This window comes from Argopecten irradians, chromosome 8, assembly GCF_041381155.1.
Source record: "Argopecten irradians isolate NY chromosome 8, Ai_NY, whole genome shotgun sequence".
Classification (NCBI taxonomy): domain Eukaryota; kingdom Metazoa; phylum Mollusca; class Bivalvia; order Pectinida; family Pectinidae; genus Argopecten; species Argopecten irradians.
In genome coordinates, this window is record NC_091141.1 from 5,983,632 (window position 1) to 6,009,987 (window position 26,356).

The 26,356-nt window shown below is 34.1% G+C and overlaps 1 protein-coding gene and 1 long non-coding RNA gene across 2 annotated transcripts; one reads left to right on the forward strand and one right to left on the reverse strand.

Annotated features, from left to right (window-relative positions):
- The first annotated feature begins 2,062 nt into the window (after nt 1–2,062).
- On the forward strand, nt 2,063–9,364 carry LOC138329188 (uncharacterized). The gene is made up of 2 exons (XR_011209421.1): nt 2,063–8,712; nt 8,830–9,364. It is a non-coding gene; the product is annotated as an uncharacterized lncRNA (long non-coding RNA).
- Nucleotides 9,365–9,579: 215 nt separating this feature from the next.
- Nucleotides 9,580–26,156, reverse strand: LOC138329187 (condensin-2 complex subunit H2-like). The gene is made up of 21 exons (XM_069275994.1): nt 25,916–26,156; nt 25,146–25,282; nt 24,115–24,216; nt 23,628–23,683; nt 23,116–23,164; nt 22,470–22,505; nt 21,998–22,066; nt 21,372–21,451; nt 20,767–20,927; nt 19,424–19,504; nt 18,157–18,227; nt 17,631–17,702; nt 17,151–17,220; nt 16,656–16,772; nt 15,648–15,772; nt 14,728–14,788; nt 13,978–14,112; nt 13,530–13,588; nt 12,794–12,895; nt 12,088–12,234; nt 9,580–11,463 (listed from the first exon to the last, which is right to left on the reverse strand). Exons 2-21 carry the CDS (start codon nt 25,272–25,274, stop codon nt 11,326–11,328), a joined length of 1,860 nt encoding a protein of 619 aa, XP_069132095.1. The 5' UTR covers nt 25,275–25,282; nt 25,916–26,156; the 3' UTR covers nt 9,580–11,325.
- Between the last annotated feature and the right edge of the window lie 200 nt (nt 26,157–26,356).

The following is a 26,356-nucleotide window of genomic DNA, read 5'->3' on the forward strand; positions in this document are numbered from 1 at the left end:
AGGTAGATGGAAGATATTGTCTCTCTTTTCCATTAAAACCTTTGATAACATAGGGTATGTCAGTCAATACTTTAATTCTGAGAAATAGCGGTAACCAGAATTTATGGAAGGACGGATGGACAAACCACGGATTACAAGGGATTTTAATTGTCACTAAGTACAATTTAGCACAACTGTCTTCTTTCTTTCGTTGAAGTGTCAAGAGCTCTAAGGAGAGAGTCAATTGACACTGTGATATCTCAAAATACATACAGTAGTTTTCTGCCAAATAAGGGGCCGCGGTGGCAGAATGGTGAAGATATCCCAATATATAACACAAGCCCTCTACCTCTGGTCCGTGAGTTCGAATATCATGTAGAGCAGTTGCTAGGTACTGACCGCTGGTCTGTGGTTATTCTCCGGGTACTCCGGTTTCCCTCCGCCGATATATCTGGCACGTTCTTAAATGTACATGGTTGTTAGAGAACTAAGAAAACTTTTAGCTAATCATAACGGCATATATCAAAGAATAGATAATGAAATTGTTCTTTTTAGCAAACACTATATTTATAAAACAAGATGTTTACATGGTTCTTTAAATGTGATGGCTTTTTAAAACTGTATTAAAGATTATTATTATGTTCAAAGATATATAGCTTATGGAAAAGGAGAAAAAACTTTTAATTTTTTTTTTACTAAAGATTGGAAAAAATGGATAAAGCTAGCAGAACTTACGAATCCCTGACAGTTGTACATATATTTTATTGAAATAGAATATATATTTATTTGTTGTCATACATACATGTGTCATGCTTGCTTTTGATCGGGATGTTGAACAGTAACTTTCAATTATCACCATCAAAAATAAAATGTCTATCTAGATTATTGCCTCCTTTTTTCTCTTTTTTTTTTCTTTCTTTATTTATCTATTTATTTATAATTTACTCGTGTTTTCATTGGTTTGTTCATTAGTTTTCATATAAGATTATAACTACAGTTAATTCTTACTCTTCACAATCTCTCCTTTCTAGTTCATCCCATTATCCATTCTTTCCTTCCCAATTCTTCGTTCTTTATTTTAATTTTTTCCCTCCTCCCTCTCTATAAAAAACCCAAACAATGTAATTATACTGATGAATGAAAGAATGGCAGAGTGAAAGATGTGCATGGAAGATAACTATATTCATGATTATTTGATTATTTGTAAAATTGATATATTGTTTGGCTAAAAAATATTAAAAAAATATAAAAAATAAAATTTTTAGCTGATTGCCCTATCACAACAATTTGATATCAATTTAGAAACCCGTGTCAGTTGGCCACTTACTGCGATGACGACGGACGGGATATTTCTAAGAGATGGGCTGCAGGGAACTAGTGGAGGCAGGGTATGATTATTCGTTCTAACTGGCCAACAGACCATATGTTACAATAGCACATTATCTCCCACTAGTTTGAGAAACGTAGAGACAAAATTTATCAATCCAAAATTTAGTGATGTTTTTAATAATCTAGAGACTGGTTACAGGGATCCGAGAAATGTACTGTAACGAGTTCTCAGATCCCTGTAACCAGTCTTTAGATTATTAAAAATAAAACTAAAATTTGATAAATTTTGTCTCTGGTGGGTCCATGATTATACAAACTGTAACCAATTCTCTGATCCCTGTGACACTGGTAGCCAGTCTAGATTTGCACCAAAACTTTCACCAACGCGGACGCCAGGGTGATTTTATAAGCCTAGTTTGATAAGATCCCAACCCCGCGCATTCTGTTTTCCTCATTCTACATATGTCAGAGTTAAATTGTAATACTTTCCATATACAATAAAATATTGCATCTAAATGAGTTTCATGTTCAAATTTCAGTGGCAACTTTGTTTGACCAATGAAACGCCTCGCCGAATGCTCGTTAACATATGATGTACTTATTTGGACATCCCCACTTTGAGATCATTTTACAATGGAAACTGTTACTTTATATTCAGAGATTTTAATACGATTTCAACAATTTATTTCCTATTGTTAATAATGTATTGCTTAAAATAAAAACACTGTGTTATGCGACCACCTGTGTATGCCGACTGTATATTCTTATTGCCGAAATCGACCCATATTGAACAGCAATAATTACGGAAAGTGTTAGACCCGTAAAGTACTACGGCACCAGCGACTTGTATAACGTACACGTATGTGATATAAGTTTACGGACGAATGGATTGATATTCCGATATCATTCACCGACAGACAATACAGTCATACGGTACAGTAGATTTTGGTTGATTTTATCATTGGAAACTATTCTATTTAAAACGGTACGTAGAGCTTACGAAGACACTCTATCGATCCGGGTCGAGATGGCACCGGTGTAAAAATTGCCCGCACACAGTTAATATTAAAGCTGCTTTTGACGTCAGGAACATCAATTATGCTAAAATCAGGCACTGGAATATTCTGCGTGCTAGCACATACACAACGCCCTGTCGGATCCCTCGCTGTTGGACGGTTTACAATGAGAGACATGTGTGGATCTATCCCATTGTATAACAGACAACGAGGGGTTCATTCCGGCCAGGTTTCGACCACAGCTGGTCACTAAGCAGATATACTGAACAGTTACACAATATCCGGAATAGTGTGTTGACATGAACATACCAAAATTAATTTTTCATGAAGATGTAGTGTATGACTCAACAGTGCTTTGTCAGTGAAGCGTGAAGTTGGATGTTTGTTGTTGACAAGTACAGTGATACTGTATATTGATTCAGCACAAGACTGGCCAGTACCCTTCTAAATTACAACATATGAGCTGCCGTTCTGTATTTTTTATAAAATATGTATGCCAGGCTGTCGTAGACTGGGAAAGCTTGATATACTATGATATCTGCCAGAGAATATACGGTGTAATAGACTTCAACCTCCATGTAATAACTATTGTAAAGTATATAGTGGATTAGGCCATAGTGTGAGAACAGTTACTGAAGCACTCTATACTGAAAGTAAAGTACAGATAAAGTGTGGAACGGCTACTATAGAATTACACCTATTGTAAAGTAAAGTCGGTTAGTCCATAGTGTGGGAACAGTTACTGAAGCACTCTAAAGTGTGGAGCTGTTACTGTGAAGTACAGATAAAGTGTGGAACTACTACTGTGGGAGTAAAGCTTTTGTGAAGTGGAACTGGTACTGTGGGAGTAAAGCTATTGTGAAGTGGAACTGGTACTGTGGGAGTAAAGCTTTTGTGAAGTGGAACTGGTACTGTGGGAGTAAAGCTTTTGTGAAGTGGAACTGGTACTGTGGGAGTAAAGCTTTTGTGAAGTGGAACTGGTACTGTGGGAGTAAAGCTTTTGTGAAGTGGAACTGGTACTGTGGGAGTAAAGCTTTTGTGAAGTGGAACTGGTACTGTGGGAGTAAAGCTTTTGTGAAGTGGAACTAGTACTGTGGGAGTAAAGCTTTTGTGAAGTGGAACTACTACTGTGGGAGTAAAGCTTTTGTGAAGTGGAACTACTACTGTGGGAGTAAAGCTTTTGTGAAGTGGAACTGGTACTGTGGGAGTAAAGCTATTGTGAAGTGGAACTGGTACTGTGGGAGTAAAGCTTTTGTGAAGTGGAACTGGTACTGTGGGAGTAAAGCTTTTGTGAAGTGGAACTGGTACTGTGGGAGTAAAGCTTTTGTGAAGTGGAACTGGTACTGTGGGGAGTAAAGCTATTGTGAAGTGGAACTGGTACTGTGGGAGTAAAGCTTTTGTGAAGTGGAACTGGTACTGTGGGAGTAAAGCTTTTGTGAAGTGGAACTGGTACTGTGGGAGTAAAGCTTTTGTGAAGTGGAACTGGTACTGTGGGAGTAAAGCTTTTGTGAAGTGGAACTAGTACTGTGGGAGTAAAGCTTTTGTGAAGTGGAACTGGTACTGTGGGAGTAAAGCTATTGTGAAGTGGAACTGGTACTGTGGGAGTAAACCTTTTGTGAAGTGGAGCTGGTACTGTGGAACTAAATCCATTGTGAAGTGGAATTGCTACTGTGGAATTAAACCTATTATGAAATACAGATAAAGTGTGGAATAGCTGAATCCCACTTCTTGTACATTACAATATATAATATATATATAACATTTAAAGTCTCAGTTACATAGTCTCCACATAGAGCTACTGACAGATTATCAGACATTTTCTAGAATATTGTTAATAATTGATAAATATCACCTGGATATAAAGTGCCTGAAGGGAGAATTATTGGATAGAAGATTGAATCTTTAACACAACAATCATGATGATACTTCAGTGGTACAGTGTGGTCAGTTATGTTGTACTTATACTCGTCTTCTTCATCCAGATGGTCAGTTTGGCCATTCTGTGTAAATGCTCCAGGCGCCTTATTGGCTTTCGATACCAACAGATGAAAATCCTGTTTGTATGGACATTACTGCAGTACCTTTTCCGTCTTATTTACGAAATCTGCTTCCATTTCCCGATTGAGGACCAGAATGTCCTGTGTTGGACTCTCCGGCTCTTTATAGAGGTGACAACATGTTTAGCCTGGATCAGGATTGCTATTATAGCTGGATATTATTACACAGTGCTGAAGACCAAATCGGACGGTTTAGGAGGACGATGCATAAGTTGTCTTTGTTTAATCAACTGGAGCGCTCCTGTTATGCCAATTCTTTTTTATGCTGTGTCATTTTATTCCCCTGACTTTTACAAATCCGATGAATGTTGGCGCGGAGGAACAGCACACATCCTTAATATATTTGAATTTGTGGATCATTCCTTCCTCTTGGTGGGGACAATATTCTTCCTAGGGGCAAATTACATGTACATGTGGTGGGAGCGTCCAGAGACCCTACTCATCCTCTCTGGACACGTGCCTAACATTAAAGAGAAAAATAATCTTGTAACTGGATTCATCGTTGTTGCACTGCTAGCACAAATTCCCATTTCAATTCGTGAATTCCAGCACAAGAGCCATGATCTTTTAGTGGTATCGTCTTGGGGTATGATTGGACTTGCAGCATCTATGTGTTTCTGCTTCCTTGACTCCGAGATTCAAAGAGCTTTTTTCGCCAAAGGTGACGGCAGTTTAGCAAGCTCAGCTGGTTCACAGGGCTCCGACATAAACCTTACCCAAGACGATGTCCTTGCTAACACAAAACCATCACCGATTGAATTTCCGGGAAAGTCAAGAAGGCATCCAGATTATTCCGGAGCAGGAACATTATCTCTTCGATCCTGGAGTTCTGATGAGGAAAGTTATGATAAATCTTATTAGTAAATTGACCAAACTCACAAATGACAACCAGTGACACTGTTTTGTATATGGCTACATTATTCCATCTTTGCATATCATAAAGTTATCTGCCCTTGGGAGTAGTCATCAGTTTGAATATCGTTTGTTAGGTTGCGAGTGAAATTACATCATTTTCTCTGCAATACCCAGGTATATGACATTATGCTCACGAACACAAGACGTAGCAATCAATACCTCTCCACAAGGACAGATAACTCTGTAATATTCATATACAGAATATAAATTTGGAGTAGCTTTGAATTTCCGTAAAGACCCAGTGTCTGACTGTTTGGACATGGTAGATTGGTCAAGCAAATTGCAGATCAACATCAGATGTAAATTATCAATAACAAAATGCTTATGCTTCGGCAATGTGGATGATTCTTTTCAATATGTACTTTTATACATGTAATATCTAGCCACAGTCATGAAAAATCAAAGTTCATCTGTAATGTAACTTATCAAGTTCTGGTACATTATATAAGCAGCTGAAGTTTATTAAAAGGAAAGATAATATTCACCACCAGTCTCTAACATCTTAGTATAAATTAAGTATGGCATGGAGATCTATGTTTATAAAATACTACATCCAGATTCAAACCAGGAGAGATAATAAATAATGTTATCAAAAACTTGGGATATAAAGAAAATTTATGTATTTTCTGTATACAAGTTGTAAAGTCTTTGAATTCTGTACTATATTTTGCCATTTTTCATATTATTAAAAAATACCATATTATGTAACCAAGAAAATTATTCCATCAATTCTCGCAGAAATAATGTAATATAATGTGAAGACCTCTAAAATGCTTGTTGAAGCTTGTTAATCAATAAAATATACTAAATACTTGCATTACAAATCACATTTAACATATGTAGATTGTAAAATCATTTAATCAAGAAAACCAATATCACAGTGTATGAAAGAAATTAGGAAATGTGTGTTTTCATATTCAATACTAATGCTTGCTCAAACTTTAATATTACTTGAAATTGTAGTTGTATGTACAATTTATGGGACAGACATGTTATAGAAGAAATTTTTTGTATAAAGCTTCTAAAGTTATATTGAAATTTGAAAAAAAATATGCATCTCTTCCCCTTCCAAATGGTAATGCTCTATTTCTAGAATTTTATACAGTTTGGAAAGTATGGTTGATGTGGAGACATTTGTTACTCAGCCACTGAATATTTTATGTATGACATTTCACTGACTAGTATGATATCATCCTCAATATTCAAGGGGTAACTAGCTCCTTGGTAACCTAGACGATATATATACACTGACGTTAATGTCAACATCCACCTCTGGAATTTGTCATAGTAAAACTGAATATTGAGGATAGTATGATATGTACTATCACCATCTGATAAAGTGACAGTTCATATATCATACTAGTTATGGAAACGTCACACAAAATATTTACTGGTTGTGTTAAAAATATCACTACAATAATGATTATGCTGGTGTTTATATATCCTCAATATATAGTATCAAATCTGCATCAGACGTTTGATTCTGTGAAGATCAATTTAATATAAAAGGGGGCTTATTTTGCTACTAAATGTTTCTAATTGTTGACTTATTTGTAGTCGGATGCTTATTTGTGTGTTTAAAAATTCTTTATGGTAAAGGAAATGTTTATGAAGCTAAAGCATCTGTATTCATGAATTAAAATTTTCATTCCTTCCCATTCCAGGATTATTCCCTTCAAACTTTTGTATAATTTTAAGACTTTAATACTACTACATGTATACCATTTCTAAGATTATCTCTTTTATTTAAGCAGAGAAGTTTTTACCATCATTCCCCGGATAAGCTACTTAATGGTGTCAGGCGGACAAAATTTTACAAAATATTGTCTACATTTTACAAGTTTTTATCATCCAAGAAAACTCCTGATTTTGATGTACATTCCTCTGAACGTTATTGTTCATTTACTTCTGTGTGTTTTGATGATCACCATTACTAGTAACATTGAAGTTTCATTATTTGCTCATACATGTTGTTTAAATATTCCTGATATTATGTATTCCGCCTTTGCATATTACATAGTTATCTCCCTTGCAAGAAGTATCATGATAGTGATGTCATTAATTTGCGAGTAAAACGTGAAAAATAGCGATGGCAGATAACTCTTGAATATGTAAATACAGAATACAATATACAAATGTATCATGATATACAGAGCCTCTCGATGTCAACTAATTACATTGTATTTTGTATTTGCATATTACATGAAGTTATCTGCCCTTGTGGGTAGTGATTATGATGTTATGTTTGTTGCAAGTGTAACATCATGCTTTCTGAGAAAATTATGTTAGTTCTGCTAAAATATAATGACATCACAATTATTACCTACCCGCAAGGGCAAATAACTGTAATATGCAACAACAAAAATAATCTGGTATCTTTTTTTCTAGACATATTGAACAAAGGGCTATAATAAGATAATGGTGTTGGATGGGTAAAAAGCATTTCTATATCCTATGAGACCTCTACTTCCTATAAGGTTTATTATATATCCTACGAGACCTCTACTACCTATAAGGTTTATTATAGATCCTATGAGACCTCTACTACCTATGAGGTATATTATATATCCTATGAGACCTCTACTTCCAATAAGGTATATTATATATCTTATGAAACCTCTACTTCCTATAAGGTTTATTATATATCCTATGAGACCTCTACTACCTATAAGGTTTATTATATATCCTATGAGACCTCTACTTCCTATAAGGTTTATTATATATCCTATGAGACCTCTCTACTACCTATAAGGTTTATTATATATCCTATGAGACCTCTACTTCCTATAAGGTTTATTATAGATCCTATGAGACCTCTACTACCTATAAGGTTTATTATATATCCTACGAGACCTCTACTACCTATAAGGTTTATTATAGATCCTATGAGACCTCTACTACCTATAAGGTTTATTATATATCCTATGAGACCTCTACTTCCAATAAGGTATATTATATATCCTATGAGACCTCTACTTCCTATAAGGTTTATTATATATCCTATGAGACCTCTACTACCTATAAGGTTTATTATATATCCTATGAGACCTCTACTTCCTATAAGGTTTATTATATATCCTATGAGACCTCTACTACCTATAAGGTTTATTATATATCCTATGAGACCTCTACTTCCTATAAGGTTTATTATAGATCCTATGAGACCTCTACTACCTATAAGGTTTATTATATATCCTACGAGACCTCTACTACCTATAAGGTTTATTATAGATCCTATGAGACCTCTACTACCTATGAGGTATATTATATATATCCTATGAGACCTCTACTTCCAATAAGGTATATATATATCCTATGAGACCTCTACTTCCTATAAGGTTTATTATATATCCTATGAGACCTCTACTACCTATAAGGTTTATTATATATCCTATGAGACCTCTACTTCCAATAAGGTATATTATATATCTTATGAGACCTCTACTTCCTATAAGGTTTATTATATATCCTTTGAGACACCTGCTACCTATAAGGTTTATTATATATCGTATGAGACACCTACTACCTACAAGGTTTATTATATATCCTATGAGAAGAAAATCTTACCACATCAGCCATCTAATTGAAAACAAAGTGCCTCCCAATCTTCACTAGTAGATAAATACATTATAGCCCCCAATACCTCTGGTTTTACTTCCAATGATTTAGGATCAGATAACAGCTGTGGTTATTCATCAGGTTTTGGTAATGGAGGAAAGCCAGAGAACCTTGAGAAAAACAATCAACCTATACAATCTTGCCATTGTCCCATATTTTGGCCTCAAACTCGAGACCCGGCCCGTGACCAGTAGAATAACCCAACACCATAACAACATTGCTGTACATATAATTATCAATTCAACATTTTTAAAAGTTATACATGTACTGTTTATATTATTTATATTTGTTAACCATGACTTTCAGTGTTTTTTACGTTGGATCAATATTGTTCCTGATGATGATGTATCAAGTATAATACTACAGCATGTAAACGTCCGCTCATACCCAGCAACAAAGTTTGGAGTGGTGACAGTTATTTCAAAATTAAACTGAATTTGATGTCAGAAATGTTTTGTTTTCATTTAGTTAATATTTGAATTAAATCATTGTTGTATTTAAAAACCTAAAAATTTTACCCGGACATTATAGTACACTAAAATACATACCTACATTTCTCATTTGCAGTCAATTTAGAAGTGGTAAAATTTTATACTCTTGGCAATCAATACACATAGTAGTCTCTATACATTAAACAAAACAATATAAAAACAGCAGAAGCCATATACAGTGACATGATTACATCATTTATTATAGGTCCTCGCTTATTATTACAGTAGATAAAAAGTTACCAGCAGTAACTGTAAAACCTGAAATGTATACAGGATATCTCCACCTCCATACCATATGTATCATGAAATGCTTGTTGTATACTAGTAGAAACCTTTGTTGTTTCCTTGGTAACCACAAAAATAAAAATATAATTACTCCTCAACACTATTTATATATTGTATCACTGTTTCATAGGAATATTTCTATCAAGAAAAACTGCTCTAACAAACATTTATGTTATACAGTACTGGTATATGGAAGCAGAACAGAACAAGATACAATGGGATGGCATACGGCTTTCATCCCTCTCTCCGTATTTCATGGCAGAGGCATAAAAAAGAACATTATCACTTCTAATATATCACTTCTAACATTGTACATTAGAAAATATAATTTTGTCTCATGACAATAACATCGCAGTCACTAATATTAACATTCAAATCTCACACTGGTTGAGAATAACACTTCCATTTATACATTTATAAAGTAGACTTGCAATCATCCAAATGCCAATTGTCAAGAAACATAACAACTCGGACAGAAATGTCAGAGAGCGAAATTTGGCATTTTGGAAATTTCACAATCCAGATGGTTCAAAGGCTGTGAACAAGTGGTGATTTTATATCAAGGGTTCACTACACCAACCTACCAAGTAGCAGCACAACAGGTTTACACTGTGGCTAGCTCAATCTGGTACTCAACATCTAATACTTTATCACAAAAATAAATATACATGTAATTATCATTCATGTCATCAATTTATAGGTTGAACAGAATGCTGATCACTCAAATGAAGGTCTATTATTCAACATAGATATTATGATTTTTATTAAAGATGCTCCACTGCCATCAGAGCATAAATTATATTAATAATTTGAACAATAATTGGTGTTTAATCGTGTATATATATGCCTGATTAACACAAAAAATATTATAAAATAATTTGTTTAGCCTTTGATGCATGCACAATCAGTACTTGATTCCATATAGGATATAGTGTCACGGAATTTTTTCGGGATGCAATTAATTATTTTTCATATTTTTAACTTGAAGTAAAATAAGAAGCTCAAACTTTTCAATGGTGGTAATGTTGTAAAGTAAGTAACTTTTGTAACTCAAGAAAAATCCTAAATCGTCTGCTCCTGTTTTTGATAGTGAAAAAATACCATTTGTCAGTGGTGGAGCATCTTTAAGGATCAATAATTAATCAAATATTTCTGATCACCCAGTGGTAACAAAATGACAAAAAACCATGCTTCTGAAAACAATTATCTCACATTGTGTACAACAACGCTATAATTTGAGATTTTTAACATGATTATTGGGATTACTTCAAAGTAAAATAAAATTTATCAAATATTCTGCATTTGCAATTTACAGGGTAACCTGCCTTTGCAGTGGGTACTACATTGTTACATGCTTTTGTGAGTGCAACTTCACATTTTGTCAGAAAACGTCGTAATATCACTAAGAAATTGATGACATCACAGTCAATACCTATCCACAAGGGCAGATAACTCTGTAATATGCAAAAACAATATGTCCCTGATTTACTGGCAAAAGTTTTTCAGGCCATGAAGTCGTATTTTTTGTACATTTTCTAATAACAGAACAGTGTAACTGTATTTACGATGAAAAATTTACAGGTCTTTAAAATGTCACAGCCTTATATCACCTAAAGGATCAGATTTCACCAGGGGTCAAGAAAGAAGAGAGGGTGCCTGATATTCCTCTAGTTTTTCAAACATCCGTTCTGTGGATAACAGTTTCATCTCAAACTTATCGGCACCTTCATCCAAATATCCATTCTGAACAATTTTCACATTTTCTGTATTTGCCTGTGAAAAAAATAAATAATTAAACATAGTTTTTATAAAATTGAACCAGAAACATTTTCCCCCAAAATTTTAATTGACTCATTTGCTTATGCCATGTCACATCCATTATAAGACACATGTGTACAACAATATTGTAACATCACCCATATTTCAAAGTAAGGGGCAGTAGTGGCCTAGTGTTTAAGATGTCCCTACATAGTACCACTAGCCCACCACTGCTGGGTCGTGAGTTTGAATCTAATATGGGGCTGTTGCCAGATACTGACCATTGGCCGGTCAGTTTTTTGTGGATATTCTAGGTTTTCTCTGCCCCCTAAATCTGGCATACCCTTAAATGATGCTGGCTGTTAATATGTGTGACATTTCCTAAATGTCATTCTATCAAAGCAATATTTGGCTTTTCATATAATACAGGATCTTAAATGATTGTTGATCTTATATGAAATTTTATGAAAGAAGAGTAAAAATCTTCCAGACAAGCTTCCCTTCACATTCCGTTTTCCTCGTGTATAAGATCCTACACACACTTCATCCGTACACGTATTCAATTAAAAAACAAATGCTGTAGATTTTTCACTCCACATATATAAAACATAAAAAGAAAATAACTCCTATAGATCTTACCAACATCAGAGAGGATAAAAATAATCTGCATATTTCAAATGATGGTTTTCCCTCAGCAATAGATTTAAACGGCACTTTCTTTTCTCTATTGAGATTGTCCAACACCTTCGTCCCGTATCTGTTAATGTCAAAAGCTTCATGGGAGTCCTGTAGGGAAACAATTACACTAATGACAACCAAAAGGAAAATCTTATGAATTTTGAATCACAAAACTGCACAAAGGATATATCTAAGTGTAGAGAGTGCAATGGAATCACAGCTATTAATTTAACCACTGAAATTTTACAGTTTTACACTGTATTTCCATTATTATATACTATAATTCGCTGGGAAGATTAAATCCCTCTGATAAATCAGATGTTAAACTGATTAACTGACAACTCACTGACATGACTGCATTCTTCTGTTTAAATCTCAATAAAATCTCAGGTTAACCAAAAGTAGGGTTTATTTGTGCGATAGAGTAACATGGAAACTCACTGAAATGTAAATGAGTTTTTCATACTACTCGTCAATGAGCGAGTACTCTTTAGTCAGACTTGTCAATCAGGTTTTTAATCTGAATTGTCAATGAATATGCAGTCTGACTTATCAATGAGTGGTTAGTCTAAATTTTCAAAGAGTTTGAGGTCTGAATTTTCAATGCCAACTTTTTTCAAAGAGCTATGAGTCTATGCAAGCAGATATCTATGGAAATGATACTGACCCCCTCCTGAAGTTTTGGTATAACTTTCTCTTCCCATTCTTGCACACGTTGTGACAGATCTGTTATCTGGGCATACTCCTGGGCACTAGCCATGTACTGCTCCTGAAATCAGATAAAAAGTTCATCACATTCAGACAGATATATAAACCAAAATGTTTCAGGTATAAGTACGAGTTATCAAAAATGTTATTATGATGAGACATGCTGAATACATTTGTATTAATGGATACAGAGGATCCTACATGAATGGCGATGTAATATGAAATAAAGGAGTTCAATTATTTGATATACCATGAACCTTTAGGCGAGTTTATTTAACTAGATTAATAATCTTATATTACATAGTCACGAGTGTAAGATTCTATTTATAACATAGCTATGGTGTTTATGGAAATATATATACAAAACATTAAATTTCATTTCTATGTAAAAGCGACAAAATCAGGCTTGAATTTGACATTTCTATCCACTGAGACAATCACATGATGTCATATTTCCGTTATAAGGTCATTATTACTTGTGACATCACAAAAAAGTTATTATTAGTATGTCTTAAGATATTTATGACATGGCTGAACGGGATAAAAATATTTCCCTTTAGAAGAAATTAGTTTAGCATAATTTTGCCAAGCAGAAAGGCATATCTCAATCTGAGTTTAAAGATTTCTGGCCTAACTTTTCCCTGAATCAACATGTCAGAAAACTGATGTTTTCGATATAAGTCTGTTTGACTTACCACATGGCGCCTGACAAGCTCTTCATAATCAGTAACTATTTCTCCAACCTCATATCCTTCTGAAATGTAAGTAGAGTAAAATATTTGTAGTGAAGGCTAACTCAATTTGCGCTCTTCTTATAAGAGAAGCCTCTTCTCATTGATGTTCTAGCTTATAGATGTAGGTAAAGCTATAACTGATCAGAAGTGATAGTCAAGTAGAGGAGGGCAAATCAAGTTAATAGGCTCAGTAGCCATTTGATCTCAACCACAAATGTGAAAAGGTCTCGTCATGAGGGTTTTCTCCAGGCCCTCTGGTTTTCTCTTATTCTAAATCCAATCCTGGACATTGGAAGTGCTTTGTATAAGTTTTGTATAACTTTTATTTTGCAATGAATGATCTATTTAAGGATTGTTCAAGGATGTTGAAGCCAACATGAAGTGTGTTGTGGTGAAATGGATACTTTACCTGATCGAGTAGGTGACATGTCTACAGGATGATCTGAAAAGGCTGATTCAATGGCATTAAAAAGGTTATCATCTACCAATGGTGCATCATTGTCCAAATCATCGTCACCATCATCTAACTGGTTTGTCCCTATATCTGAAAAGGAAACAAAACATTGTAAACTGGTTGTATAACTTAAAAAGTATACCTGGAAGATGTTTCCCTTTCCATATCAATTATCTAGTAAATGTTTCCAAGGTTTCAGGCTTTTGATCTCCACCATGAATAACAGAGCACCAAATATAGTTTTTACATCATATTTTCCTCTCTAAATACCAAACTTGGCATGATATTCCTCCAATAACTATATCGAAAATAAACATTTTAGATTAATGAAAATATGACCAAACGGTGAATATATTCAACATTTAGTAACACTAATCATTAACCTTCAGGCATCAAGTTTGAGGTCTGGTACTCTTTACGATTTTAGTATTGGCCTTTAGCAAAGTTCTAATAGTGTGATTTAGGAATATGAGAGCTGCCTCCAGTGGTCAACTGAATTTAGCTTACATTTGTATTTTCTTTAATATGTAACCAAGTAAAAGGTCTTTGAGCGAAGTCTGTTTTTATTTAATTTGTTTTTCAAAAACACAATTTGATCTATGCATAAAGACCACTTGGCTATAATTGGCTACCAATATGTATACTTTTTTTTATCCTTGCGTGGTCTTTATAGACAGATTAAACTGTAAGGAATTTAACACTGACCATCATTATCTGGCTGGTTCATGTCCTCTTCCTGTTCATCCTCCTCCAACACCTCACGGCTCTGTGTAACACACATATAGTACATTAAAGATGCTCCACCGCCGACATAGCATAAATGATATTCATTATTTGAATAATAATTGGTGTATTATAGTATATATATATGTCTAATTAACACAAAAAATAATATGATATAATTTATTTTGCCTTTGGTGCATACGCAATCAGTACTTCATTCCATATAGGATATAGTGCCACGGAATTTTTTCGGGATGCAATTAATAATTTTTCATATTTTTAACTTGAAGTAAAATTAGAAGCTCATTTTTTTAATGTTGTTAATGGTGTAAAATGAGTTACTTTTATAACTGAAGAAAAATACTAAATTGTCTTCTCCTGTTTTTGATAGTGAAAAAATACCATTTGTCAGCGGTGGAGCATCTTTAAGTAAAGTGTTGAAATTCTTATCATAAGAACCTTTATTTCAAATGTTATAAATAATCAGAAACAGTAAAAATACAAAATGGTACAGGAAGTGTGGTATAAACAAGTAGAGTCTGTTTTTCTTATGGATTATTTGCAGTAATTAGTAATACATGTTGGGTCAATTGAAAACTCATCCTGAAAAACTTCCTTTGAAATTTTGAAAATATTATCTCCAAATATTAAATCAGCTAAAAAGTATGTAAACATTATATTTGACTTTTCAGTGTTTAAGAATAATTCATATTTCCCATCAAGTTTATTTTTGGCCCCCTTTAAATGAAGGAATATATATTTAACCCTGGAAAATGCAAATTTGATAACCGTTTAGGTAACTAATGGCATTCAGTATGCTACATGTAAATGTAAAGAGATTCAGATACCCGTGTACCCAATAAGTACTGGAATAGGACTAGTTGCTAGGGACATGATCTTACCATAGCTTTTTTCTGTTCCCTTAGCAGTGATTGTCTCTTCTTGTACTCAATCCAATACTGCTGCTCAAATTCCACAAGCACTGGCACCTTCCTTGGATTCTTTGGAAACTTACTTTTATGCGAAACTATAATAAACACAACATATGTTTTGATTTAAAATGTACAGTTAGCAAATCAAAATCATAAAAGTAGATTTTCCTAAATTTCAAACCAGATGATTTATTTTATTCCTTCATACTTTTTAAAGATGCTCCACCGCCAACATAGCATAAATGATATTCATCATTTGAACAATAATTGGTGTTTACTCGTGTATATATATGTCTAATTAACACAAAAAATAATATAAAATAATTTATTTTGCCTTTGGTGCATGCGCAATCAGTACTTTATTCCATATAGGATATAGTGACACAGAATTTTTTCGGGATGCAATTAATTATTTTTCATATTTTTAACTTGAAGTAAAATTAGAAGCTGAAACTTTTCAATGGTGGTAATGGTGTAAAGTAAGTAACTTTTGTACCTGAAGAAAAATACTAAATCGTCTGCTCATGTTTTTGATAGTGAAAAAATACCATTTGTCAGCGGTGGAGCATCTTTAAATTTTGTTATCACATCTAATTGGAGAGATCTACATGTTTTGCATGTAGTTCTCGAATTAAGACAAATGGCTGCAGATGGTTTTCTTTTCAAAATTATTTCTTGACTCTTAATGTTGATTATCTACTACATCAGAAAATGCTACTTTTACATTGTTAAAACAAAAAATTTCAACAGAGTAATGATACACACTATTCAACATAGCATTTGGTCAACATCATCTGTCAACAACAAAAATTATTCCATGTGAACAACTATGATATAGACTAGTGTATGCTATACTAATACTAAATAACAGCACACAACACAATATATACAGATATTTGTACTATCGTAGGAATCAATTAAATTCATACACTACAAATATGCAATAAAGTTTTCAGAATCTACAACATTTTCTCTTACATGTGCCTATAATGAACTCTGACAAAGGTTGAAGTTTTTGTTTTTTCACGGATGACTTTCTTTTTCTTTTCTTGGAGACAGCATCTTGTACACTTTCTGGAACCTTGAATGTTTTACCTTAGAAAAAAAATCAGTATGATACTGAATATCAAAATATTGTTAAAACATCATCTTAGTTTACAAACTGTTGTAAAAGAAATATGGTCTGTATGAAATAAATGCCCCTACTATCTGATGTCAATGCAGGATAGAATGGAAATGAGGTAAAATGGATAACACCACATGAATATGCCCCCAATTTCATGGGTGGGGCATAAAAATGCATCATTAAGCAATACAATTGAATTTATATCAAAATGAACTGGTAGCTACTAAATTGGTCAAGATTCCAACAAATGATTACCCAGAAATCCTACTCAAAAAGTCATGTCTGTGATAAGCACATCATGTAAATAGTGAAACAATACATCAGAAAATCTTTGTACATTGACCTACTTTTCTTTAAAGGTTTTCCTGTCTGTGGGCCAGCTTCATGCGGGTCAAGTAACTCCCAGGCATTCACATCCTGTCAAAGATACAAGATACGTTTGAGCTCACATAGATACAATTCATCATGTTTCTATTGCCAATAGCCAATACAAGTTATATAGTAGAACTATACTAGTTTCTCATAAATACTAGTTACCCGGGTATATCATAAATACTAGTTACCCGAGTATGTCATAAATACTAGTTACCCAGGTATATCATAAATACTAGTTACCCAGGTATATCATAAATAGAATCTTACACTAGCAGCAATGTTACAGGAAATTTTATCACGCCATTGAATGATTTTTAAAAATGCTACAAGGTTTTCAGATAGTTGAACTTTATTCATGAAGTGAACTAAACTATGCCTAAACCATTAAGATTTCCTATTTCCCTGACTAATCTTCTTACAACCTGTATTAAGTTGTTCTGAACAGAAGCTACCTGTTTAGGAGGTACAGTCTTCACTGCCTTGGCTTGTCTCTCTGATCTTCGGACCTCCTCAGGTTCTGTAACCTATAATATACCCAACTCAAAGATTATAGTCAATGTACAAAAATGTGAAGTATAGAAAATAATTGAATTTGTATCATTTACAAAAGAGAACAATTCAAATATTTAAACCCTAAATTAGTGTAGTGGCCATGGAATTGAAAAATACAAAAAAAATTCCATGGAGATGTGCATATGCCAGATTCCTACTCAATTTGCACTCTTCCAAGAAAAATATCTTCCAGCTCATAGATAGAAGCTGATGGAAGTAGAAGAGAAGCAAATTGAGTGGTCAGAAATTATATTCTAGAAGCAGAGGAGGGCAAATCGAGTTAGGCACAGAGTAATCATGTTAAGTTTTCAAGCACAAAAATTACAACACCAGTAAACTATCGAAGGTAAGAGGAAAGTTCTCATTCGTGTCTAACAAACAACATCATCAAACATACTACGAGAGAAACAAAATCAGGGTCAATACCGTGGGTTCTGTTGGTAATGGAGGATCATCATTCTCTGGTAGGTCATCAAACATCGGCTCAACGTTGTCATCTAAATACAAATAAATGGTCAACAATAACTCGTTACATATCCACATCAAAATAATATAAACCGTGATAATCAACCATGCATAGTGACAAATCTGCTAGTACTTGTCTTATCATATCATGCCTGCACAGAATTTCTTGAAATGATTATCATTTTTTTTTTTTTTTTTTTTGAATAACAGATAAAAATAACCAATGAAAAATTATGGAAGACAGATAACTGTGCATATTCAGCTAAATTAAAATTGGTAGAATATCAATTTGATTCTGAAAAGTACAAAGATTCAACACATTTTTAGAAGAAATACCATCTTTACACCACATAGTGTACTATATCGTTATAAGCCAACATTCTTTTGCATGGAATTCAATTTTGTGATTTTTGCTATCAAAGTAATTCTGTGAAAAATTCACTTCCAAGAATTATTATCTAACTTAATTTCCATTGCAAAGTAATCAATCCAATTCAAATCTAATTTTGCAAAAGTTTTAGTAGGTCGGGTACGTATATATATATTCGTTCTATAGTTTTACTAATAAAATATATCTGCATATCCGAATTTGTATCATAGGCTCTCAACAAAGTTGATTGAAAACCAGAATATTACGAAAATCTGTTTTGTACAGTTTTGATCTTCGACCTTTCGACAATACTACTGCCATTTTTTTTTTTTGTATATCCACAATCCAGGCCAAAAGTTCCCGGTCAAAGGACAAGCTACATGGTAAAGCTTGTCTGCCCGACTATAAAGTTGCCGGTTACGGGCAAAAGGACAGGCATTAATTTCGAACGTGTCCTTGAGACCTTTCTATCCATGAAGAGTATTCGATTCTACCTCATCTGTGATTGGAGAAGAAGATCTTTGAAGTTTTAGCCTATTTGACCCCTTTGGCCCCTTCCACAGCCCTCTGGGGGTTGATGACCATATAATTGACAATTTTGATTGGCCTTATGCCTCAGAAGGTTTGTGCAAAATTTCATTGAAATTGCTTTAGTGGTTTTGGAGAAGAAGTCGAAAATGTAAATTGTTTATCGTCACACGACGGACGACAGAGGACAAAAGGCGATGATAATAGGTCACCATGAGACTTCGTTTCAGGTGACCTAATAAGTCGGTTTTAAAAAGTAGTAAAGAGGGGAAATATAGAACTACATGTACTGATCATAATATAGAAGTAAATTTAGTTTATAGAACAAACCTTCAACCGGATCATCCATAGCGACATCTTCAGTGACAGGTGATTCTGATTCTTCAGCAATATCTGCAAGGGGTGCTGTATCTGTAGGAGCAACAGTAAATATTACTATGGCATATTCACAGCAGTTTTCAAATTCTGTTCATAATGTTTAATCGCTATCTCTCAAACTGATAGTTCTTACTAGTCTGACTCATTCCCAAAAAAAACCATAGTGAAAATGGTCATCTTTCCTAGAACAAATCACAAAATACCAGGATTATGTAATTCACAATTTCTATGAAAATTGTTTGATTCTATATCTGCGAGTCAAGAAGATTTGATGTTACATTCCTGTACAAAATTAACTTTGACCATGCCTTCCTGTACAACATTAACATTTGACCATACCTACCTGTACAACATTAACATTTGACAACATTAACTGACCCTACCTGTACAACATTAACTCTGACCTTGCCTATCTGTACAACATTAACTTTGACCTTTCCTCCGACCTTACCTACCTGTACAACATTAACTTTGACATTGCCTACCTGTACAACATTAACTTTGACCTTGCCTACCTGTACAACATTAACTTTGACCTTGCCTACCTGTACAACATTAACTTTGACCTTGCCTACCTGTACAACATTAACTTTGACCTTGCCTACCTGTACAACATTAACTTTGACCTTGCCTACCTGTACAACATTAACTTTGACCTTGCCTACCTGTACAACATTAACTTTGACCTTGCCTACCTGTACAACATTAACTTTGACCTTGCCTACCTGTACAAAATTAACTCCAACCTTGCCTGCCTGTACAAAATTAACTCTGACCTTGCCTACCTGTACAACATTAACTTTGACCTTGCCTACCTGTACAACATTAACTTTGGCATTGCCTACCTGTACAACATTAACTTTGACATTGCCTACCTGTAAAACATTAACTTTGACCTTGCCTACCTGTACAACATTAACTTTGACCTTGCCTATCTGTACAACATTAACTTTGACCTTGCCTACCTGTACAACATTAACTTTGACCTTGCCTACCTGTACAACATTAGCTGTGACCTTGCCTACCTGTACAACATTAGCTCTGACCTTGCCTACCTGTACAACATTAACTTTGACCTTGCCTACCTGTACAACATTAATTTTGACCTTGCCTACCTGTACAAGATTAACTTTGACCTTGCCTACCTGTACAACATTAACTTTGACATTGCCTACCTGTACAACATTAACTTTGATCTTGCATACCGGTGCAACATTAGCTGTGACATTGCCTACCTGTACAACATTAACTTTGACCTTGCCTACTTTTACAACAATAATTTTGCCCTTGCCTACCTGTACTAAGACCTTGGCTCTGGAATGACTCGACGGCCATATTGATGGACTTGTCTATCAGAGTGAGGTGGTACATATCCAGTAACAATGTCCCGGACTGGTGGAGCGAACATGTGTTCATCCTGAAGTCGTTCCTACTGGCAAGGACTTCACCTGTTTTACTGTTCAAAAAAAGAAATACCGTATGTAATTAATTTTCAGTACTGCTGATAGTAGACAAAGGACTTCAAAAGCACACCAACTAATGTTCCAACCATTCTTTACCTACTTCATTTTGTTGTTTATTTATCAGGAATAAAATATGAATTCACATTGCTCAAATAGTCTAAATATTCAGGTACTGTGGGAAAAAAATAAGCAATTAAGGCAGCTATTTATGGTTTTAATACTGCTGAATAGTGAATAGGTCTTGTTAGATAATAAACAACAAGATATGATATCCCTGCGCTATTTTGACAGAAGTGTTGGTAAAACACACATATTGGTCATACCATGCTTTCGAGCTGAACTGACATGACGTAAGCAACTATTACTGAATGGTCATTACCAAGGGTAAAAACTATCCTCAAGAGTGAGTTACTTCTCTGAATCTCAGACAGACGTACCTTAGGAGTGGGTTATCTCCCTTCTCCCCATCCTCTAGGGGTATTAGACAAAGAGGCATATGGGGCATGGCCTGAACAAACTGTAACAAAACATTTGATATTGATGTAAGATAACCATCTTCAACCATTGTTCCTTTTATATAGGATATAGAGAGTTAAATGCAGTAATTCAATTCTTTTACATGTCTGTTTTGGTAATTGTCAATGAAATATCAGCAATGATTTAATTTGGCATTCTAATGATTAATTTAATATCAAAAAAGAATTAACAAACATCAGCACTTTATCAATTGTATCATTTTCAATTGTATTCTTGGTTAAAGTAAACAGAGTAACCAAGGATATAAAACAAGGTAGGGAGGAGAAGCACTGAGATGGTGGCACTATGATCAAGTTACATGTTCCACATGACAGGTATATAATCCGTCGATATCTAGACACCCGTCCAAGCAGAACTCCACATGACAGGTATATAATACTTAACTTTTTTCGTCGATATCTAGACACCCATCCAAGCAGAACTGCTTGTTTATTGACTTTTAATTATATACTGACAAGTATTACATTTCCATGCTTTTTGAAACGTTAAAAAGTGTAACACACAATCGTTAAGGAGTTTACCTTACCTTACAGCCATAATTGTCTTCCTTGAACTTGGTGTTGTTATGTTCCTGGATGTCATCAAGGTTAAGGAACTGTTCAAAATAACATGAAATAAATTACATTTCTCTGTTGTTTTCAATATTTGTTAAAGAAATAAAAGATACCATAAAGTTTTTAGATTTAAACTTTTATATAACTATTACAAAATCACAATTAGAAATTCATTCAACTTCCTGAATAATAATAATTTTGTTGTTGGGCTGATTCATTCACCATTGAAAATTCAAAATGAAATGTACCAGCTCCTTATGTATGAGGGATCAAATGTGTCTTCAAGGGTGAATGAGTTATTAAATTATGTGTTAAACAGAATACCTCCTCATTTCTCTCATTAAATTATATGTAAACAGAATACCTCCTCATTTCTCTCATTAAATTATGTGTAAACAGAATACCTCCTCATTTCTCTCATTAAATTATGTGTAAACAGAATACCTCCTCATTCCTCTCATTCTTATTAAAATTATGTGTGTTAAACAGAATACCTCCTCATTTCTCTCATTAAATTATGTGTTAAACAGAATACCTCCTCATTTCTCTCATTAAATTATGTGTAAACAGAATACCTCCTCATTTCTCTCATTAAATTATGTGTAAACAGAATACCTCCTCATTTCTCTCATTAAATTATGTGTAAACAGAATACCTCCTCATTTCTCTCATTAAATTATGTGTTAAACAGAATACCTCCTCATTTCTCTCATTAAATTATGTGTAAACAGAATACCTCCTCATTTCTCTCATTAAATTATGTGTAAACAGAATACCTCCTCATTTCTCTCATTAAATTATGTGTTAAACAGAATACCTCCTCATTTCTCTCATTAAATTATGTGTAAACAGAATACCTCCTCATTTCTCTCATTAAATTATGTGTAAACAGAATACCTCCTCATTTCTCTCATTAAATTATGTGTTAAACAGAATACCTCCTCATTTCTCTCATTAAATTATGTGTGTAAACAGAATACCTCCTCATTTCTCTCATTAAATTATTGTGTAAACAGAATACCTCCTCATTTCTCTCATTAATTTATGTGTTAAGCAGAATACCTCCTCATTTCTCTCATTAAAATCGCATCTCCTCATCATTCCCATCCTCATCAACTGAGGAAGCTTTAGCTTGCTTTCTGAGAACATAAAAATGATAAGCCATCATTGAACAACTTTATGCAGCACACATAATTTTTTTATATAAGGATTATGAAGGATTATGCTTATAAAGTAATTCTATTTGAGAAAAATGGAAATAACACATAAGTGAAAATGGTTATGATTGGTTACTATTTCGTTTTTACCTTGAACATTTTTGGTTATTTATGGATAACATTGGGCCATCTTTTAGTTTGTTTCTCCTCTATTGACCCATATTACGGGTAGGGTAGCCTCCCCTCCAATAAATAAGGCTATTTCATTGTGGGGGAATAAAAATCAGAATGATCAGCTATATAAAACATGCTCTTTGGTTCACAATAGTGGTAAAACATGTAAAGTATTAAACCCTCAAAGAACTTCACGACGGTGTGCAATAATGATCCATAATTTAATCAAAATGAAAATCAAACTATGATATGACTTCACTCTCATACTTACTTTTTATTGGCCATAAGGTCAAGAATCTGGTGTACTAACGTATACAGATATTCCACCTGAAATGATAATCACACAACATATATATATACATACATGACATAAAAGAAAACAGAAATTTTATTTTCTAGACAACCTATAACTATAACAAGAGGCCAGAGGGTGTATCAGTCATCTGACACATTTTCAAAATTCTCTACTTCCTGCAAGATATGCTTTTAAGTAAGTTTTCGTGTATATGGTAAATACATTATCAATGTAACATGGCAGACTAAATAAAATTGGCTGTAATCAGTAAGTTTAGCATAAAAAAATTGTATTGTTGTGTAAAAATTGGATCTAGAAATTAAAATTTCAGCAAAGTTCTCATTTTTAATAGAGCTCACCATTGTAGTGTTTTGTGTTTATTCAAAGATATTTTCTCATCTCAAATATATATATATTAACATATCAAATTAACATAATACCATTGCACATCTTCATCAGTTACCTTTTTACTGTACACACAGGCAGAGCCTTGGATAACCAAGGCAGCCTCTGCAAAGTTCATTGTGACAAGCCCTCCATCAAAGGTCACGATGACATTGTCCAGCTATACCAAACAACAAAAACAGGTACAAACTGACGCAGAAGAAAACTACACAGATACTTAAATGGGACAGAGCTATAATTTCCATTTTGGAAATGAAAGGAAAATGGTATATTAGTAGAATTTTAGGTCCCCCCCCTAAAATTTCTGGAAAATATATGATAAATTTCTAATGGAAACTGAGTCCATTATATATATACCAGCCCTCGTCATTATTAATAGCCCCTTGAAAAATTCCCATTCCTTTCCAAGACAATTTTGATGTATTAGCTACTTGCACATATAACAACATTTTGCTATAACGGCTGTTCCAGTAAAACTTATATGGCACCCAGGGAAGGCACTTAAAAAAAATTGTATGTGCCATGGTGGGTTCAAAATAAAATCCCTGCTATGCCACGGTGGTGGTTTGATAAAATCACTTCTGTGGGTGGGTCTATCTGAAGCATTTGTAACCTTTTGGCATGGAGAAACAATTGATTAGTTTTGGCAAAATATTGTTGTCATCATAATCAGCAGATCTTTATTTAAATTCAATGGTATTAAGTCAAGGAAAGAGTGGCAGTTCACAAGCAAATTTAGTAATAGATGCAATACACCAAACAATAGTTCACTGCACCATATACAATACAATTTTTGTCCTAGGACTCTTCAGTGATACTAGAAATCAAAAGATGTAAACCCAAAAAGGCTAAAATGTTGGAGCAAAATGAAAAATAAAATTATTTCTATGCCACAGTGTTGTTCACAAAAAACTAAACATGTGGGGACTCAACTGAACTAAATTGAAAATCACTTCTATCGGTGGGTCTCCCAATTTCAAAGTGCCTTCCGGATCCCCCCTACCGTATATGTTTTGCTGGAACAGCCCTAAGAAAATATGAATGTTATATAGTTGTAACTTGTTGTATATTTGTAAATTGATAAAATACTTCATCTAGGTAGTCCTCTAGGTTGCCTGCGATATCTACATCCCAATTCTTGGCGAGATCTCTAATAGGCTGCAGCATGGAACAGAACTTTGCATCCATGTTCTGGGCTTGAGATTGTTGGGTAGCCATGGTTGATTCTGAAGTAAAATATCACTGTGATGTTCAAAATTCAAAATATCACGCATCATTTTGCATACATATTCAATGCTATAAAAGTATTAAGAAGTCTAAAATTCATTAACAATTGGTGTTGGGAACTTGGAATGCTTGTCTATATCATTGTTACAACTGTAGCAGGATTGGACTGGAACTATCATAGCTGACCAGGTAGTTCAGTCGGTAGAGTACTTGGCTAGTGTTCAGAGCGTCCCAGGTTAGAATCCCGATCTGGCCGCTACATTTTCTACCCAAGTGCTTTACCGACTGCGCTATCTGGTCACCGATGATCGACCCAGTCCAATCCTGCTACACAAGGCACATATTTCCAACGTAGCCCTTACGGATTAGTTCTGCACACCCCTTTTATCTATATGATAGAAGAAAAATCACAAATCTAATCCCTTCACACCCTTGCACCCCTACAGATCACCGTGACATAATCGTCATTTTTTGACGGCGTTCATGTAAAGGGAAGAAGAGAAGGGTCCCGGGTTCGAATCCCGGCTTTGCTGCTACACTTAAAACCACCATGATGATCACAGTGTTAATTGCACACTAATTCTGAATATACGGAAGGAAATGATAGGTTACATTGAAATGCCTAACGTTACCTTGTGCAGTGTTCAATTCAGCTGGTGATACTGTCTAACGGTAAAACAATGTGATAATGCGATTCAGTTCATGTTCGAGCTTTCTATGAAAAGATGAAGTTATCATTATGGGCAACAATAGTTATTTGGTAATGAAGATTTTTTTATCATCAGAAGAGTAACATGAAGCATTAAATAAATATATGAAGGAGCGATGTACGTTTCTCCATCCCGATGTATCTGAATCTCGCGCGTTTTGTAAACAAACTTCTCTGAGTGCGAAAGGACAGTTGATTGGATAATTTCAACAAGAAAGTAGTCCCTTAACGAATTTACGCCAATCGAAAGAAGTGTAACAATCTGTAAAATTGAAATAAATTTTATATATCACTACGCCTTTTATCCATTCATTAAACTTTTTGAAACAGTCGTGTGTATTTTGAAAAAAAATAAAAATATTTT

Coding starts and splice junctions, on each gene's coding strand:
- LOC138329187 (XM_069275994.1), bottom strand. CDS start 25,274: ATGGCTACCCAACAATCTCAAGCCCAGAACATGGATGCAAAGTTCTGT. Junction 15,773..16,655: donor AGAGTTCATTATAGGCACAT/GTAAGAGAAAAT, acceptor TGTTTATTATAG/TTTCGCATAAAAGTAAGTTT. Junction 13,589..13,977: donor CATGTCACCTACTCGATCAG/GTAAAGTATCCA, acceptor CTTACATTTCAG/AAGGATATGAGGTTGGAGAA.